The sequence below is a fragment of the Bos indicus x Bos taurus genome, chromosome 3 (assembly GCF_003369695.1).
Source record: "Bos indicus x Bos taurus breed Angus x Brahman F1 hybrid chromosome 3, Bos_hybrid_MaternalHap_v2.0, whole genome shotgun sequence".
Classification (NCBI taxonomy): Eukaryota; Metazoa; Chordata; class Mammalia; order Artiodactyla; family Bovidae; genus Bos; species Bos indicus x Bos taurus.
Window position 1 is genome coordinate 80,761,302 of NC_040078.1, and position 18,187 is coordinate 80,779,488.

At 34.8% G+C, this 18,187-nt stretch overlaps 1 protein-coding gene across 2 annotated transcripts in view; it reads right to left on the bottom strand.

Moving 5' to 3' along the window:
- RAVER2 (ribonucleoprotein, PTB binding 2) overlaps positions 1 to 18,187 on the bottom strand; it is a 137,132-nt gene that overhangs the window by 46,749 nt on the left and 72,196 nt on the right. The window contains exons 7-11 of one of the 2 annotated variants that reach the window (XM_027537019.1): positions 15,328 to 15,393; positions 15,068 to 15,179; positions 12,854 to 13,122; positions 3,788 to 3,899; positions 1,821 to 1,957 (exon numbers count right to left, since the gene is read on the bottom strand). In XM_027537019.1, coding sequence (XP_027392820.1) covers positions 1,821 to 1,957; positions 3,788 to 3,899; positions 12,854 to 13,122; positions 15,068 to 15,179; positions 15,328 to 15,393 — 696 coding nt within the window. Of the gene's footprint in view, positions 1 to 1,820; positions 1,958 to 3,787; positions 3,900 to 12,853; positions 13,123 to 15,067; positions 15,180 to 15,327; positions 15,433 to 18,187 lie in introns of both variants that reach the window. The other variant, XM_027537018.1, reaches the window with a different exon arrangement.

Here is an 18,187-nt window from a genome sequence, read left to right on the forward strand (position 1 = left end):
CTGTCCAAAGAGACACTGAGTCCAGGCAGGATCCACATCTCCACAGTTTCTCTGGTTAAGCAAGAGCACAGGGAGGAGGAAGGCTGGCAACACAGAGGCATCTTTATCACAGAATTTCTCCGTGAGTAAATGGGAAAGGTCTTTCTTTCTACGGATATAAGTGTGCAATAAAACACAATAATCTAACAAGCAAACCTGCTATTTAGAAAAGCAACACAGGTTTCAAAACTGAAATAAATGAAAAGGTAAATATGAAAAATAACTTTCAAAAATTAAATCACACATTTAACTAAATTTTAAAAAACTTATTGTGGTTCTTGTTTGTGAAAGTAAATTTTGTTCCTTATAAAAAAACCAAAAAGTTAGAATTGTATAGGACTATATTTTATAATTTTTAAAGATTAATAAATTATGAAAATTTATCATGCATTTATATATAGTTTTACATAATTTTTAATATATGCATTATAGTTCCTGATATAAATATGACAATTTTTTTCTTCAGTCTGCAGACTATTGGGATTTTAGGTTATTTATAATTTTCAAAACTATAAATTATGCATAGATGATTTTACACACCTCTGATGATTTCTTGCCTTTGTCACTTGTAAATATAATCAGCATACAATTAATATCCTTACCTAAGCATTACTTAAAACGTTAACAAATAAGGGAACAAAGATGAAGCCTTATGAAGCACAGAAGAGGATGCATTCCAGACTGCATCAATTCATTATTGTTCCTTAAATATAGGTATGTTGCCATCTAATTGCATCATCTTCCGATTCATATTTCTCCATCTTTTCCACAAGCATATAGGAGACTTTATTATATCCAGCTTCACTATTTCTACAGAATTCATTTGACCTGTGTTTCTAGTATCCTATCACAAAAACATAATCAGACATCAACTCTTCTAAGTGAATTTGTATAGGTTTTCTTTTCTAAGTTTATTAGAGACCAACACAGTTGTTCTAAAGAAAGCAAAGTGTAAGTATTGCTCCCATAGACAGGAGAGAGCTGAGGAGGTAACTGCTGTGAGAAATAAGAAAGAATCAGAATTGTTAGTTTTTAAGACTCTTGTTATTACATAAGGTCATATAGTATACATGATTATACATTCTGAGTGTTAAACCACTAAGAATTAGCTGAAGGAGAAAAGCCCGAAAATAAAAATGAACATATTTAAGTAATGACACGGTGTGTCTTTTGAATGTAATATTTTAATGTTTTTGACTGTTTTAATAGTCAAAATAGTGCTAGTCATAGTCATTTAATAGTCATAATAGTGCTAGTTATGATCATGTATCCACATCCATAAGCAGTGAATAAGAACAGAGGTATTTCCTTAGGTTTCTTAGTCAGGTCTACACCGGTGTAAACCAGAGGTCAGCAGAATTGTTCTGTAAAGAGCCAGATAGTAAATATCTAATCTCGTGGGCCACATAGTCTCTGCTGTAACTACTCAACTCTGACATTGTAGCACAACAGTATCATAGAGAACATGCAAACAAATGGATGTGGATGTATCCCAATAAAACTTTATTTTAAAACAACAGGTTGTGATTGTGGGCTGGATTGGCCCTGCAGTTCGCTGTCCACTAGTGTAAACAATGTGAACAAATGTCTAGGGCAAAATCATACTTAGCAATCTTCTGAACATGTCCTACAGCTACATACAGTGGGCAAGAAATACTGCATAAATCAGTGCAACTTTACTGCCTTTTGACGTTACAAGAATCACAGTTTCATATACAGTGAATTCAGTATATAGTTGAAGCAATTGTTCTATATATCATCAAAACCTGAGAATGAGGTACCTGTGCATAATCACCAAAAGGCTGAGAATAAGCAATGCACTTCTCCAATGTGTGTTGTGATTCATTTCCCTGAGAGATTGTATCCAGAATGTTGCTTGCAATTCCAGTCTTCTGCACAGTGGTTTTACTTGCAGGGGCTTAAGGCAAAATCAATATATAAATTTTAGTTAGCTTGTTTTATTAATAATTACAGAGTACAAAACCCATTAATTCAGCATATTCTCAAGTAGAACACAAATTTTAGTTTGCCAGTAAAGATCTACATTTATTATTCTTGTGTGTGTGCTAAGTTGCTTCAGTTGTGTCTGACTCTGTGTGCCCTAAGGACTGCATTCCACCAGGCTCCTCTGTCTATGGGATTCTCCAGGCAAGAACACTGGAGTGGGTTGCTGTTTCCTCCTCCACGGAATCTTCCCGACCCAGGGTCAAATTGGCAGGCAGGTTCTTTACCACTAGTGCCACCTGGGAAGCCCTTTATTATTCCTAGGGGAAAATATATATATATACAGTATATGATATTATCTAGTTTGTTTAAAACAACTAAAAATGGAAACCTGCTCTATGAGTAATAATCTTGATGGAAACATTTAAAAAGTATACATCTGATCTCTAAAGTGAGGCATTCAAAATGTAAATTAACCATTCTTATTAATGCAACAGTTGAAACCATCAAATTTTAGACCAGATAAAAATAGAGTAGGCATACCAGAAGCCTACTTCCTTGGTGGCTCAGATGATAAAGAATCTGCCCGCCATGCAGGAGACTAGAGTTCAATACCTGGGTTGAGAAGATACCCTGGGGAAGGGAATGTCAACTCACTCCAGTATTCTTGCCTGGGAAATCCCATGGACAGAGGAGCCTGGCAGGCTACAGTCTATGGGGTCACAAAGACTCAGACATGACTGAGTGACTAACACTTTCTTTCTTTCATACCAGAAGCACATTAAATTCTTTCTGGCTTTAAAAAATTATAAATTAATGGTTAGGTTCAAGAGGATACTTCATAAAATACAAAGAATGTATATTAAAAACAAAATTCATCTTTCATCTCTTTTCATCCAATTTTATTCTTTTTCCCAGAAGTAACAGCTTAGTATTTTCTCAGATTTAACTTTATGCATTTACACATTCAAGTACATGCATAAAAGAATACATAGCTTTAAATAAACAAATGGAATCAATCTATGAACACATTTGTTTCTTGTATTCAACAATTTGCTTTAGAGATCATTTAATATTAGTATATGTAGTGCTTCCTCAACTATATATTTCACTTTATGACAAACTATTTAATCATTCCCCTATTGATGACCATTAAGGCACTTTCCAGTTTTTCATTATTGAAAACCAATGCTGCAGTGAATATCTTAGTGCCTAGAAAACAACACATTTGTGATTTTTTCCTTAAAACTATATTTGAATTAATAGTTTTAATTTACTAATTGAAGGCATTAGGAGGTCCTTTAAAAATGCAAATGAGAATTCCACTTCTGCCGATTATTAGTATTGCCGAGTATTTGGCAAATACACTCAATATATTAGATAATGCAGAAGATTGAACTTCATATTTTAGAAATATGATTCTATATGTGTTATAAAGAATTATAGCACTGCCAAATAATTCCTTTATCCAATTATTTTCAATCATGATTCCATTATAACTCATAATGGAATCACAATGTAATCATAATTTATAATGGAATCAATTATGCAATTCAATTATGAATCAAGCAATTCAATAAACTTATGTTTAAGAAAATATTACGAAAGATGTTTTCCTTAAATAAAATAGAATGTACTTTAAAAGCTTTAATTATTCTTTCAATTTAAGGACTAAGGTCATAACTTAGACTTTAGCTGGTCAATAGGCATTATTTGCTTTCATTAAGTTAAAAATTAAAGTAAAATTCATTATGAAAAGTATTCAGTACAACTCCAAAATACTAATAGTGAGCTTCTCACTTACATGATAAGCACACACTGGGCAACACACTTGCCAAGTTCAAGTATGGATTTTTACTGAGCCGAATTTCTTTTGGTGGCTCTCCCAAGAGTGAAGTCTGATTCTTAGAGGCAGCCTATTTATCAAAAAAAGAGAGTGAGTGCTTAATGAGAGGTAAAAGAAAATTAAAATGCATGCGAGGTTTGGGCAATAAACCAGTGCGCGCTTGGCAAAAAAAAAAAAAAAGAAAATTAAAATGCAGAAAGTGTAGAGAAATACTTATTCTTCAATAAATGTGGTTTAGTGTAACAAAAATTTGTGAAACAATGTTTAAAGCTATAAATTTATGAAATATTTATGGATACTGATTAAAATGATCCATTTCACCTGCTACTATTTTTCCAATTAGTTTTTTAAAAAACCATTCTAGAACCATAGAACTTTAGAACTGAAAGAGAACTAAAGGTCATCTTGTACAACCTTCTTATTTGAATCAGGAGAGAATTCATGCTCACAAGAAGAAACAAATCCCACACCTTATTTCTAGATCCCACAAGTTCCAACTAAGACCCAGTGCAGCCAAATAAATAAATATTAATAAATATTTTTTAAAATTACAAAATATTGCTGAAAGAAACTAAAGACATAAATAAAAGAACATCCTATTTTCATGTATTAGATTTAATATTGTTAAAATTTCAATACAAACCAAAGGGATCTACAAATTCAATATAACCAACCCCTATCAAAATTCTAACTTTTGTGGGCAGAAATAGAAAATTCAATCCTAAAACTGACATGAAATATCAAAGGACTCCAAACAGTAAAAATAATATTGAAAAAGATGAATGAGAATGGAAGGCTCATATTTTTTAAATTTTGAACTTATAACACAGCTGTAGTAATTGCAATAGTATGATACTAGCATAAAGACAGACATATAAACCAAAGGATTCGGATAGCAAGCTCAGAAATAAATTACTGTATATATGATAAAATGATTTTCCATGAGTGTCAGAACTATACAGTGAGGCAGTCTTTTCAACAAAAATGGGTAAACTACATATCCACGTAAAAGAATGAAGTGGATCTTCACCAAACACCATATATAAAAATTAACTCAAAATGGATCAAAGACCTAACAGTAAGAGCTAAAACTAAAAATCTTAAAAGAAAAACTTAGGTAAAAAGCTTCATAATACTAGATTTGTCAACCATTTCTTAGAGATGAAAAAACAGAAGCCAAAAAAAAAAAGATCATATGTTGGGCCACAAAACAAATCTTAACAAATTTAAGAGTACTGAAATCATATCAAGGGTTGTTCTGACAACCAATTCAGAGATATGTACAAATTTAATAACATACTCTTGAACAACCAATAAGCCAAAGAAGAAATCAAAGGAGACATCAAAAAGCATCTTGAGACAAATGAAAATGGAAACACCACAAATCAAAACTTATGCAACGCAGAAAAAGCAGCTTTAAAGATAAGTTTATGGCAATAAATGTCTACATGAAGAAAAAAGAAAGATCTCAGAGAAACAATCTAAATTTACACCTCAAGTTACTAGTAAAAGAACAAACTAAGCCCAAAATTAGCAGAAAAAGGAAATAATAAAGATCAGAACAGAAATAAATGAAATAGCACTATAAAGACAGATCAATGAAATTAAGTGCAGATATTTTGAAAAGATATACAAAATAGACACATTTGGCTACACTAACCAAGAGAAAGAGAGGACTCAAGTAAATATCATTGACTCCTGAACAACAAGAGTTTGAATTGTGCAGGTTCACACATGGATTTCTTAAAAGCAAACATAATACCTATATTTTCATTTTACAGATCTTTGAAGTAACTAAGCATGAGGAAGTTTGTGTTCAATTAGAGATCACAACATGTGTAATCAAAAAGGGTCCCTGAGGGACCTCCCTGGTGGTCCAGTGGTCAACAATCTGTCTGCCAATGCAGGGGACACGGGTTCAATCCCTGGTCCAGGAACTTAGATCCCACATGCTGTGGGACAACTAAGCTCACTCCCACAACTACTGAGCTTGCATGCTGTAACTGCTCAGCTTACATGCCCTAGAGCCCGTGCTCAGCCACAAGAGTAGCTTCCACAATGAGAAGCTTGCATACTGCAACCAGGGAGCAGCCCCTGCTCATACAACTAGAGAAAGCCCATTACAGCAACGAAGAGCCCGTGCACCACAACAAAGACCCAGCACAACCAAAAATTTTTGTAAAAGAAATTAAAAATATTTTTAATTAAAAAAAAAAATGAGTCCTGATTCTATCCAAACTGTTTCAGTTACATGGATTTTTGAGTGCTTGGCTGTCACTACTCCTAACAGCTTTGTCAAGGGTCAACTGCAGTTACAAATGGAAGAGGAGACATTAAAACTACAGATACCACAGAAATACAAAGGATCATAAGCAATTATTATCAACAAATACATGCCAACCTAAGGGGAAAAATGGATAAATTTCCAGAAAAATACAAGGTACCAAGACTGAATCAAGAAGAAACAGAAAATATGAACAGACCAATAATGAGTAAGGAGTAATCAAATACCTGACAACAAGGAAAAGCCAAGGACCAAGTGGTTTCACTCGTGAATTGTACCAAAGATTTAAAGAAGAATTAACATCAATCCTTATGAAACTCTTCCCAAAACTGAAGAGGAAGGAATAGCTCCTAATCTATTTTATGAGGCCAGCATTGCTCTCAAACCAAAGCTATACAAAAACATTACAAGAAAAGAAAAACACAGGCCAATATCCCTGATGAACACATATACAAAAATCCTCAACACAGTACTAGCAGTCCTGAATGAAATACTAGCAACCTGAATTAAACAACACATTAAAAGGGTTGTACACCATGATCAAGTGGGATTTATCCCTGGGACACAATAATGGTTCAACACAGGCTAATCAATAAATGTGATACACCACATAAACATAATAAAGGATAAAACCATATGACTGTCTTAATAGATATAAAAAATATACTGGACAAAATTCACATCATTTCATGATCAAAACTTTGAACAAATTGAGCATCAGTTCAGTTCAGTCACTCAGTCTCATCTGGCTCTTTGCGACCCCATGAATTGCAGCACGCCAAGCCTCCCTGTCCATCACCAACGCCTGGAGTTTACCCAAACTCATGTCCATCAAGTCGGTGATGCCATCCAGCCATCTCATCCTCTGTCATCCCCTTCTCCTGCCCCCAATCCCTCCCAGCATCAGGGTCTTTTCCAATGAGTCAACTCTTCGCATGACGTGGCCAAAGTATTGGAGTTTCAGCTTCAGCATCAGTCCTTCCAATGAACACCCAGGACTGATCTCCTTTAGAATGGACTGGTTGGATCTCCTTGCAGTCCAAGGGACTCTCAAGAGTCTTCTCCAACACCACAGTTCGAAAGCATCAATTCTTTGGTGCTCAGCTTTCTTCACAGTTCAACTCTCACATCCATACACGACCACTGGAAAAACCATAGCCTTGACTAGATGGATCTTTGCTGGCAAAGTAATGTCTCTGCTTTTTAATATGCTATCTAGGTTGGTCATCACTTTCCTTCCAAGGAGTAAGCGTCTTTTAATTTCATGGCTGCAGTCACCATCTGCAGTGATTTTGGAGCCCCAAAAAATAAAGTCTGACACTGTTTCCACTGTTTCCCCATCTATTTCCCATGAAGTGATGGGACCAGATGCCATGATCTTGGTTTTCTGAATGTTGTGCCTTAAGCCAACTTTTTCACTCTCCTCTTTCACTTTCATCAAGAGGCTTTTGAGTTCCTCTTCACTTTCTGCCATAACGTGGTGTCATCTGCATATCTGAGATTATTGATATTTCTCCTGGCAATCTTGATTCCAGCTTGTGCTGCTTCCAGCCCAGCATTTCTCATGATGTACTCTGCATATAAGTTAAATAAGCAGGGTGACAATATACAGCCTTGGCGTACTCCTTTTCCTATTTGGAACCAGTCTGTTGTTCCATGTCCTGTTCTAACTGTTGCTTCCTGACCTCCATATAGGTTTCTCAAGAGGCAGGTCAAGTGGTCTGGTATTCCCGTCTCTTTCAGAATTTTCTACAGTTTATTGTGATCCACACAGTCAAAGGATTTGGCATAGTCAATAAAGCAGAAATAGATGTTTTTCTGGAACTCTTTTGCTTTTCCCATGATCCAGCGGATGTTGGCAATTTGATCTCTGGTTCCTCTGCCTTTTCTAAAACCAGCTTGAACATCTGGAATTTCATGGTTCACGTATTGCTGAAGCCTGGCTTGGAGAATTTTGAGCATTACCTTACTAGCGTGTGAGATGAATGCAACTGTGTGGTAGTTTGAGCATTCTTTGACATTGCCTTTCTTTGGGATTGGAATGAAAACTGACCTTTTCCAGCATAGAGAAATCTATATACCTCAACATAATAAAAGCTATATATAAAGGACAACTCCACAGTTAACATGATAGCTTTTCCTCTAAGATCAGGAACATGACAAGTATGCCCACTTTTACTACTTTTAGTCACCACAGTATTAGAAGTCTGCCAGAATAATTTTGCAAGAACAAGGAAATAAAAGGCATCTAAATCAAAAAGGAAGGAATTAAACCATCTCTGTTGGCATCCATCACATTTCTATATACTAACAATGAACTATTCAAAAAGAAATTATGAAAACAATGCTAGTTATAATACCACCAAAAAGAGTAAAATACTTTGGAATAAATTTAGCCAAGGAGGTGAAAGATCTATACTGCAAACTATATGACTTTGATGAAAGAAATTGAAAGTTACACAAATAACTGGAAAGATATCTTGGATTTACAGATTGGAAGAATTAATATTGTTAAAATGCCCACACTGCCCAAAGTGATCTACAAATTCAAAGCAATCCCTGTCAGGATTTCGATGACACTTTTCACAGAAATAGAACAAACAATCCTAAAATTTATGTGGAACTTCAAAAGGTCCTGATTTGCCAACACAATCTTGAGGAAAAATTCAAAGCTGGCAGGATCATGCTTCCTGTTTCCAAACTATATTACAAAACTATAGTCATCAAACAGTATGGTACATACATAAAAACAGACATACTGAATTATGAAAAAAATAGAGCCCAGAAATAAAGCCACATATATGTGGTCAACTAGCATTTGAAATGGGCACCAAGAACACACATGGGTAAAGGATACTCTCTTTAATAAATGGTGTTGGGGAAACTGCATGTCAATATGGAAAAAAAATGACTCTGGATCCTGATCTTACACAATACACAAAAATGTACTCAAACTGGATTAAAGACTTAAAAATAAGACCTGAATGCATAAAACTACAAGAAATTATAGAGGAAAAGCTACTTGACATTGGTCTTAGTAATCATTTTTTAATATCATTTTACGGTACCAAAGTATAGACAACAAAAGCAGAACTAAGCAAGAGCTAAAAAGCTAAACCGGCATACTACAGTCCATGGGGTTGCAGAGTCAGACACGACTTAGTGACTGAACAAAAAACTAAAGAGTTTCTCTACAGCAAAGGAAACAACAAGACTAAAAGGTTAACAGGAGAACATATTTGCAAACCATATACAGGAACTCAATAGCACAGAAAAAAATAACCTAATTAAAACATAGCAAAGAATCTGAATAGACATTTTTGTAAAGAAGATATACAGGTGACCAATATGCATATGAAGAGGCTTTTAACATCACTAATCACTGGAGAAATGCAAATTCAAAACCACAATGAGAGACGATGTTGGTGAGGATGTAGAGAAACCAAAACCCTCATGCTTTGAGGGTGAAACATAAAATGGTACAACTGCTATGGAAAATAGAATGGCAGTTCCTCAAAAAATTAGAAAAGATCTTGATGCTGGGAAAGATTGAAGGCAGGAGGAGAAGGGGATGACAGAGGATAACTGACTTGGACATGAGTTTGACCAAGCCCCAGGAGTTGGTGATGGACAGGGAAACTTGGCGTGCTGCAGTCCATGGGGTCACCAAGGATCAGACACAACTGAACGAATGAACTAAACTGATATTCCATGTGATTCCCCTAATTCCACTTCTGGGTAAATACCCCAAAGAACTGAAAACAGACTCAAACAGATATTTATATACTAATGTTCATAGCAGCATTATTCACAAGAGCCTACTGATATTGAAGCTGAAACTCCAATACTGTGGCCACCTGATGTGAAGATCTGACTCATTTGAAAAGACCCTGATGCTGGGAAAGATTGAAGGTGAGAGGAAAAGGAGCAACAGAGGATGAGATGGTTGGATGGCATCACCAACTCAATGGAGATGAGTTTGAGTAGACTCCGGGAGTTGGTGATGGACAGACAGGCCTGGTGTGCTTCAGTCCATGGGGTCGCAGAGAGTCAGACACGACTGAGAAACTGAACTGAACTGAAAGATGGAAACAATCCAAATGTCCATCAATAAATGAATGGATAAACAAAATGTAGTATATAAATACAACGGAATACTAGTCAACCTTTAAAATAAGGAAATTCCAATACAATTCATGCTACAACATGGATGACCACTGAAGAGTAATGTCGTCATTAAGTCTTGTATCATTCCACTTACATTGGGTACTTAGAACAGTCAAATACTGAGACAGAAAGTAAACAGTGCTTATTGGGGGCTGGGTAGAAGGGAAAATGGGAGAGTTGGTGAATGGGTACAGAGCTGCAGTATGGCATGATGAGAAAGTTCTGGAGATGGATAGTAGCAATAGTTGTAAAACAATGTGAATGTACTTAACGCCACTGAGTTGTACACTTAAAATTCAGATCTCACCCATATCTCTCTGAATCAAATTCTCAGGGCTGAGGAAGATAGAGTCCAACCCTTGACACCTATAGTGGTGATTCTGACAGAAAGAATCAAGAATCACTAATCAACATAATGTAAAAGATGCAGGTCTAAAACTCCGCATCCAAATTTAACCAACTGTTTAACAAAGTCCAAAATCTTGCTACATAATTAGAAAACATATTTTGAAATTACCTGGTCCAAGCAAGTCCCTATTTTCAGGAGAGAAGAATCACTTCTACAACAATATGTACAGGTGTTCACCAGGGTCTGCATAATTGCCTTCAGTGATACGACATTCATATCTTTGTGAAAGTGTGAACTTTTTCTTTGTTTTAAAACTTCAATTGTTTGTGTTATATTAAGCCTAAATCAGCTTTATTGTTTGTCATACTTATTAGACTAATTCTGCCCACTAAAGAAACATAAAATACTATGTGACTAGACTAGTTTGTGAATTTTTTATTTTTAAACATCAATTAAAATGACAGCTGGTCAACCCTTGCCAAGTTCCATATATCTATTTCCCTCAATTCTTCATCGCGGGACTTGTTTTCTAGCTCTGCCCTACTTCAGCTGTCTTCTACCAGACACACTTTCACTTGTCCATTATGTGAATATCTCAAGTCCAGTTTTTCTAAAGACCCTAGTGCACAGGTCCCCAGCCTTTGGGATCTAATGCCTGATGCATTGTGGTGGAGCTGATGTAATAATAGAAATGCAGTGCACAATAAATGTAATGCACTTGGATCATCTCAAACCCACCCCCACTCCCCCATCCATGAAAAAACTGTGTTCCATGAAACCAGTCCCTGGTACCAGGAAGGTTAGGTACTGTTGTCCTGGTGCCTTCCATGCATTAAGAAGTCTGTGCAAAAAGAAACAGAGTATTTATATATGAGTTTTAGTTAACTTCCCTTAATAACTTAAGCAATTAATCCTTCAAATAAACATTTAAAATTCTTCATTCTATGAAGAACCACCTTAGTTTTCTCAATGAACAATTATAGGTATTTTACCCATACCTCCTGTCATGACTAGATGACAACAAAACCTCTTACAAAGTCAATAGTATCATTTTGAGATTTGAATACAGCCAATTACAAGAATTTTTTCCCTCACGTGTCACTTCTAAATCAAACAATATTTTTTGTTGTTGTCATGTCAGACTCTTTGTGACCCCATGGACTGCAGAATGCCAGGCTTCCCTGTCTTTCACCATCTCCTGAAGTTTGCTCAAAATGGTATTTTAAGATACAAATAAAAAATTAAATTAAATGTACTTTATTCTACCTACCAATTATAATATTTACAAATGTCAGTGGTTTATGAACCAATAAATTCGAGTAAAATCCTCCAGAATTAAAACCAAGATTAGGTTCTTTTGAACACACCAGAGATTAATAACTAGCTTTGAAATCTTTCAGATAAACTAGAATTTATTCTACTTTTAAATATTAAAATAATACTTAATTAGCTACAAAAATATATATATTTTAGAAATAATATTGTATTTTAAAGAATAGCATTATCATTTACTAATTATATAATAAAGAATATTATATAATTGGATAAGTATTAATGGTACTCCTATGCTTTCCTAAACTACAAAATTTTGAACCTATATTACAGTATATTTGAAAATTATGCACATCCCAAGACTTTTAGAAAAGTAAACATTTACAGGAATAAAGAATTCATATTTAAACATTTTATAATGATAGATTTAAAAACCATTTTATACATATATTTTATTTACAAACTGGCAAGTAATTAAGCAGAATCCCAAACATCATTTGGCATAACTTATCAAAAGATATTATAATAATAGCTTTTTTTAAGGGTCCAATATTTTCTTCTTTTGAGAAGCAAATGCACACTATGAAAACAGTCAGCATGTCATTGACATAGGAATTATGCAGTTTGTAATATATACTTTAAGTATATTATCAACTTCTTTTGAAATACAAAAATAGTTCAGATTACTTGATGCTTTATAAATTATAACACCTGTAAAATAACCAAAAAATTAAATACTCTAGAATTAGAATCATTTAAGATACAAATAAAAAGGAATATATACATATTGCTTGGTAGTATACACACACATGTAGTATACATATATATACTTCATGTAGATACATGTGTGCATTTATATATATGTGTATGCATGCATGCACACACTCTCTCTTTTACACACACACACACACACACACACACACACACACACACACACACAGAGTTTTCTTACCCCTGAACTTATCTCCAGGCCTTTTGGCTGACTTTGTTGTGGCTTTTGATGTCCTGTGAGCAAGCCACCAGCAGTAAGGTTTGGAAAGCTCTGCAGATAAGTCTGTGACCCTGAGAAATTTCCTTCTGCCATTCCCACCAATGCTGGCTGTTTCTCCTGAGTGCTCCCATGCCCTGGTCCAGCTTGTCCAGCAATGTGCTGATTTGGAAGGAACGGTAACATGCCCATGCCAGTTGTTATAGTTGTTTGAGTTGGAATCAAATTAGGTGCTGCTGTGAATCATAAATGCAAAAAATTTTGGTTAGATGAGGCTTATTCACAATAGTCCTTTTGATTTTGTCAAGTTGTGCGCAAAATGTGCAGAAACCTATTTTTTAATCTATTAGAAAACAGTTAAATTCAAAATGTGAGGTTAAAGGTTGTAAATTAGCAGCATCTTGTATGGAAAAACAAAAACCTCTAATAGTAATCACACTTTTCCTATTTCAGCAACTTTCAGTATAATCTCAAGGATACTATACTCTTTCATTCCAAGTTTTAATTGCACACTTTAGAAGTTGACAGCATGTACATTTTTGCATTTAAGTTATATCAGTGCCTTTAAAAAAAAAATGCCCACTGTAATTTGCCAGCTTCTATGTTTGAAGGGAATAATTAAATAAGCCTTCAGTTTAAAAAAATTCCCTGACAGTCAAAAATTATTAAAGTTACATTAATCCAATAATTATATTTAGTCAGCTGACTTGTACCAACTCATGAGTCAAATACACTGTCTCCTCCCAGCTCCTAAGTTCAACATCTTTGCATGGGTAACCTGAAATCAGCCTTGGTTGGACTGTTTACAAACAAAAGTCTACAAACACTACAAATCAAGATTTCTTTTTTAACTCAGAGAGTTGGTTTTTAAACATCAGCACACCACTGGTTTAAAAAACATCAATACTTGTGAATGGATAAGCACCAAATGAAAGTTTAATACATGAAAGTTTTACATTTTTATTTATAGGGATTAACAAGAAATTCTGAAAGGAATAGAAGTTTTAATAGGAAAATTCTGAATCATTCCATTTTTAAAAAATCTATAGGTCAAAGCTAAACGAAAAGAACTAGTTTTGATAACTATTGTAATTAAATCAAAGTTAGACTTTAAAAATTCTCTAAACAAATTTCTTAATTTTAGTACTTATTATTTGTAGATAGATTCTTAGTTCTATTTTTGAGCAATATATTTACTTGGACACTTCTAATTTTCAGTGTTCTTAAAGCAACAATGCTGAAGCAATTGGCTAGTTATTTAACCCAATATAAATAACAAATATCTGCATAAGCTTTTAAGCATACAAAATTTAATTTTTAGGACTCATCACACCATAAAAATTTCTATACCTGTCTGTATACTGGTTTAACTTTTGCCCAATTTCAATAGTCTGAATTGATCATTTAACTATTTCACTTGGCTTCATGTACAAGAGGTTCAACACGCTACCCATATTTAACTGACTTAAAAAAAAAATCACTCGTGACGGCTTTTCTCTTTTTTCCCCCTCAGCATCCTTACTTTGAACAAATTTCAGTGAAACTTCCAACTGAAAATGCCTTTCAAAATCACACTCAAGTAAGAAGTCTTGGTATACTACCATGGTGTTATTCTAAAAAGAAAAATAATTGTTCTGTTTAAATTTGTCATATTTTAGAAGTACATAGTACATCATTTTTTTCTGCTACTATGTTGGAGTTCACATTTTAAAAGTTATAAAAACAATGAAACTTTAACTTTACAATTACCAGATATTTCTTAATAATCAAACTTTAAATTTATAATTACCAGGTATTTCTTAATAAAAGCTAACAGTTTCTTCATCCAGGCAAAAGTTAAATGGATCACTCTGCAATGTGCTGTCAGCCCAGTGGGCAGCATGTCAGTCTCAATGCATTTATGTCTTTGCCTCATGCTTCTATGAATCATCATCAAATATTAACGCATATCCAACAGAGAAAGTCTTATCTTGGCATAGAAGCAACTCCATCAATACATAACTTATCAATAGTATTCTAATGTTAAAAATAGAAAAGCCCAGAGGGCTCTTGAAACTTTAAATGATTAAAAAAACTCAAATCTGACCTTCCTGTAAATACAAGTAGAATACAGGTACACTATCTTTAAATCTCAAATCTGACTGTTTACTGACGTCTCAGCAAATACACATCATTTACTTTTATGTACTTCTCCAAGATGGCCCAGCTCTGTTTTCAATGGAAGCGGTGACCCTATCCCTACGGCAGTCTGAAGTACCATAGCTGGGGGTTCTCCAAGTAAGCCCGGTTTCTGCAAAAGAAAAAAGAATTTTGCTCGTGGCAGCAAGATATAACCTAATAAAAAAACTGTACATGTGAAAATTCATAAACCACCTGACCAACAGCATGACTACAGAAAAGGGGTGAACTCATTTCAAAACAAAAAATTCCATACTTACATTATTAGTATGTATATTCTCAAACTTCATTAGCTGTTGCTGAGCCAGTGGTACATGAGAAAGATTCTGAAGAAATAAATTAGAAGTATTACCCATAAGTGAGCCCTGTGAAAATGACAAAACATTAAGTTAGCTTAATTTTGAAGAGGTAATTGTTGTGTAAGCCAATTCATTTTAAAGTTGAATTCCCCCATTGATCTGAGCACAAGCAACAGCTTCTTATCCTACTTTCCAATTACAGGCAACACTAATTAATTCTTTCAGTAACATACCAGATGTGACCATGCAGTCATGAAACTAATTCCACATTTCTTCCTTCTTTTCTTTCATCCTTTCTCCCTTTTCCTCACTCCCTTCTGGCTTTGATATCAGTATCTTTCAATCATTTATTTGCTCATTTTATTCATTCAGCAAAAATTTATTGAGCACTTCTATATGCCAGGCACTGTGATACATAGAGAGGAAAACAATATGATCTGCCCTCATGGATCTTACAGTCCCCTGAGGAAGGGAGACATTAATTATAAAAATATACAATTAATAATGGCAATGAGTGTATGAAGGAAAAATACAAGGAGTGATGAGAACAAAGAGTAGTGGAACTTGATTTAGACTGATAAATTCAAGGAAGGTTTCCCTGAGTAACTAACTCATGCACAGAGATCTGAAGGCTGCAGAGAAATAACTAGGTGAAGTCTGGGGAAATGAGGTGGTGTTGGGATGGGAAAGATTTCAAGCAGGAGGAACAGCAGGAACAAAGACCTAAGGAGAAGAGAAGAAAGTCCTTCAAGGACCAAAAGCAGTTCACTATAGCTGGGACAGGGACACCTAAGGTGTATGAGAGGCAGGGGAAGCCAGTTTGGACAGGCCCTCAAGGCCATATTAAGCAGTTTGGTCTTTGTGTCAGTCGCTCAGTCGTGTCTGACTCTTTGCGACCCCACGGACTGTAGTCCACCAGGCTTCCCTGTCCATGGGATTCTCCAGGCAAGAATACTGGAGTAGTTTGCCTTGCCCTTCTACAGGGGATCTTCCAGACCCAGGGATTGAACCTAGGTCTTCTGCATTACAGGTGGATTCTTTACCATCTGAGCCACCAAGAAAGACTTCTTTCAGTCTTTATTTTAAACATTTGGTCTTTAAAGTAAAATGAGTATTGTCAAACTCTGGACTCTTCTCCCATATCACTTTAAACCTTACTGTAATTAACTGGTTGTTTTCTCTATATGCGACCCCATGGACTGTGAATATTTTGTACAATGCTATAGCATGAATGGCTAACAGAGTGTCTAGTACACGTTGAGTAAATGAATGAGTAATGCATAAGGTCCTATGTTAGATTCTAAGAATGAAAAATACATAATAGGCCTTTCCCTTAAAAAGTTGGGTTTAGCCACCATATGATTTAACAATCCAGATCACTCCTAGACATATACCCTGAGGAAACCAAAACTGAAAAAGACACATGTATCCCAGTGTTGATTGCAGCACTATTTATAATAACTACAACATGGATGCAACCTAGATGTCCACTGACAAATGAATACATAAAGAAACTGTGCTACATATATATATATATATATATATATATATATATATATATATAAAAATATAAATGGGATACTGCTCAGCCATAAAAAGGAACAACTTTGAGTCAGTTCTGATGAGGTGGACAAACCTAGAGCCTATTATACAGAGTGAACTAAGTCAGAAACAGAAATATAAATATTGTATACTGATGCCTAAATATGGAATCTAAAAAGATGGTATTGATGAATTTATTTGGAGAGCAGCAATGGAGAAACAGATATAGAGAACAGACCTATGGACCCGGGGCGGAGGGGAGGAGGGAGAGGGTAAGATGTATGGAGAGAGTAACATGGAAACTTACAATACCATTCGTAAAATAGATAACCAATGGGAATTTGCTGTATGACTCAGGGAACTCAAACAGGGGATCTGTGACAACTTAGAGGGTGGGATGGGGAGGCAGAAGGGAGGGAGGTTCAGGAGGGAGGGGACATGGGTGTACCTACGGCTGATTCCTGTTAACATATGACAGAAAACCACAAAATTCTGTAAAGCAATTATCCTTCAATTAAAAAAATAAATTTAAAAAAACTTGGGTTTAGGAACAGACATTCATTTACTCAAACTACAACAACCATCTATTTCATACTAATATTAGGTTTGATTTGTAATTATGCTTCTATATGGATATAGCCTTAAATAGCACCTGAAATTAGTAGGTAATATTTATCTCCAATATTATGGATATTTATGTACACAAACATATTTAAAATACTTATCTGAAAAAGGTAAGAAAGATATTTTTCACTCATATATAAATTATCTTTATAACACTGATTTTTAAAATTAATTTATTTATTTTAATTGGAGGCTAATTACTTTACAATATTGTAGTGGTTTTTGCCATACGTTGATATGAATCAGCCATGGGTGCACATGTGTTCCCCATCCTGAACCCTGCTCCCCCTTCCCTCCTCATCCCATCCTTCAGGCTCATCCCAGTGCACCAGCCCTGAGCACCCTGTCTCATGCATAACACTGATTAAGTTTTAAGAATAGAGCTATTGTTCATTTATTTTTCTTTCTGTAAGTTTTTGGGTCAAAACCATATCAGACTTGCTTTGAGCTACTGATTTCTTTCTAGAAAAATAAACCACAAAATATACCTCTTTACTTCTTAATGTCCTACAAATAGGACTCAATAAATATATAAGCGATGCTGCTTTGATTACCTCATTGAGTTCTGTTTTTATGTAGGTACATTTATTACTAAGAACTTTATTTAAAAATAAAATACTCTAATTCCTTGAGAACTTTAAGTGTTAAGAACAAA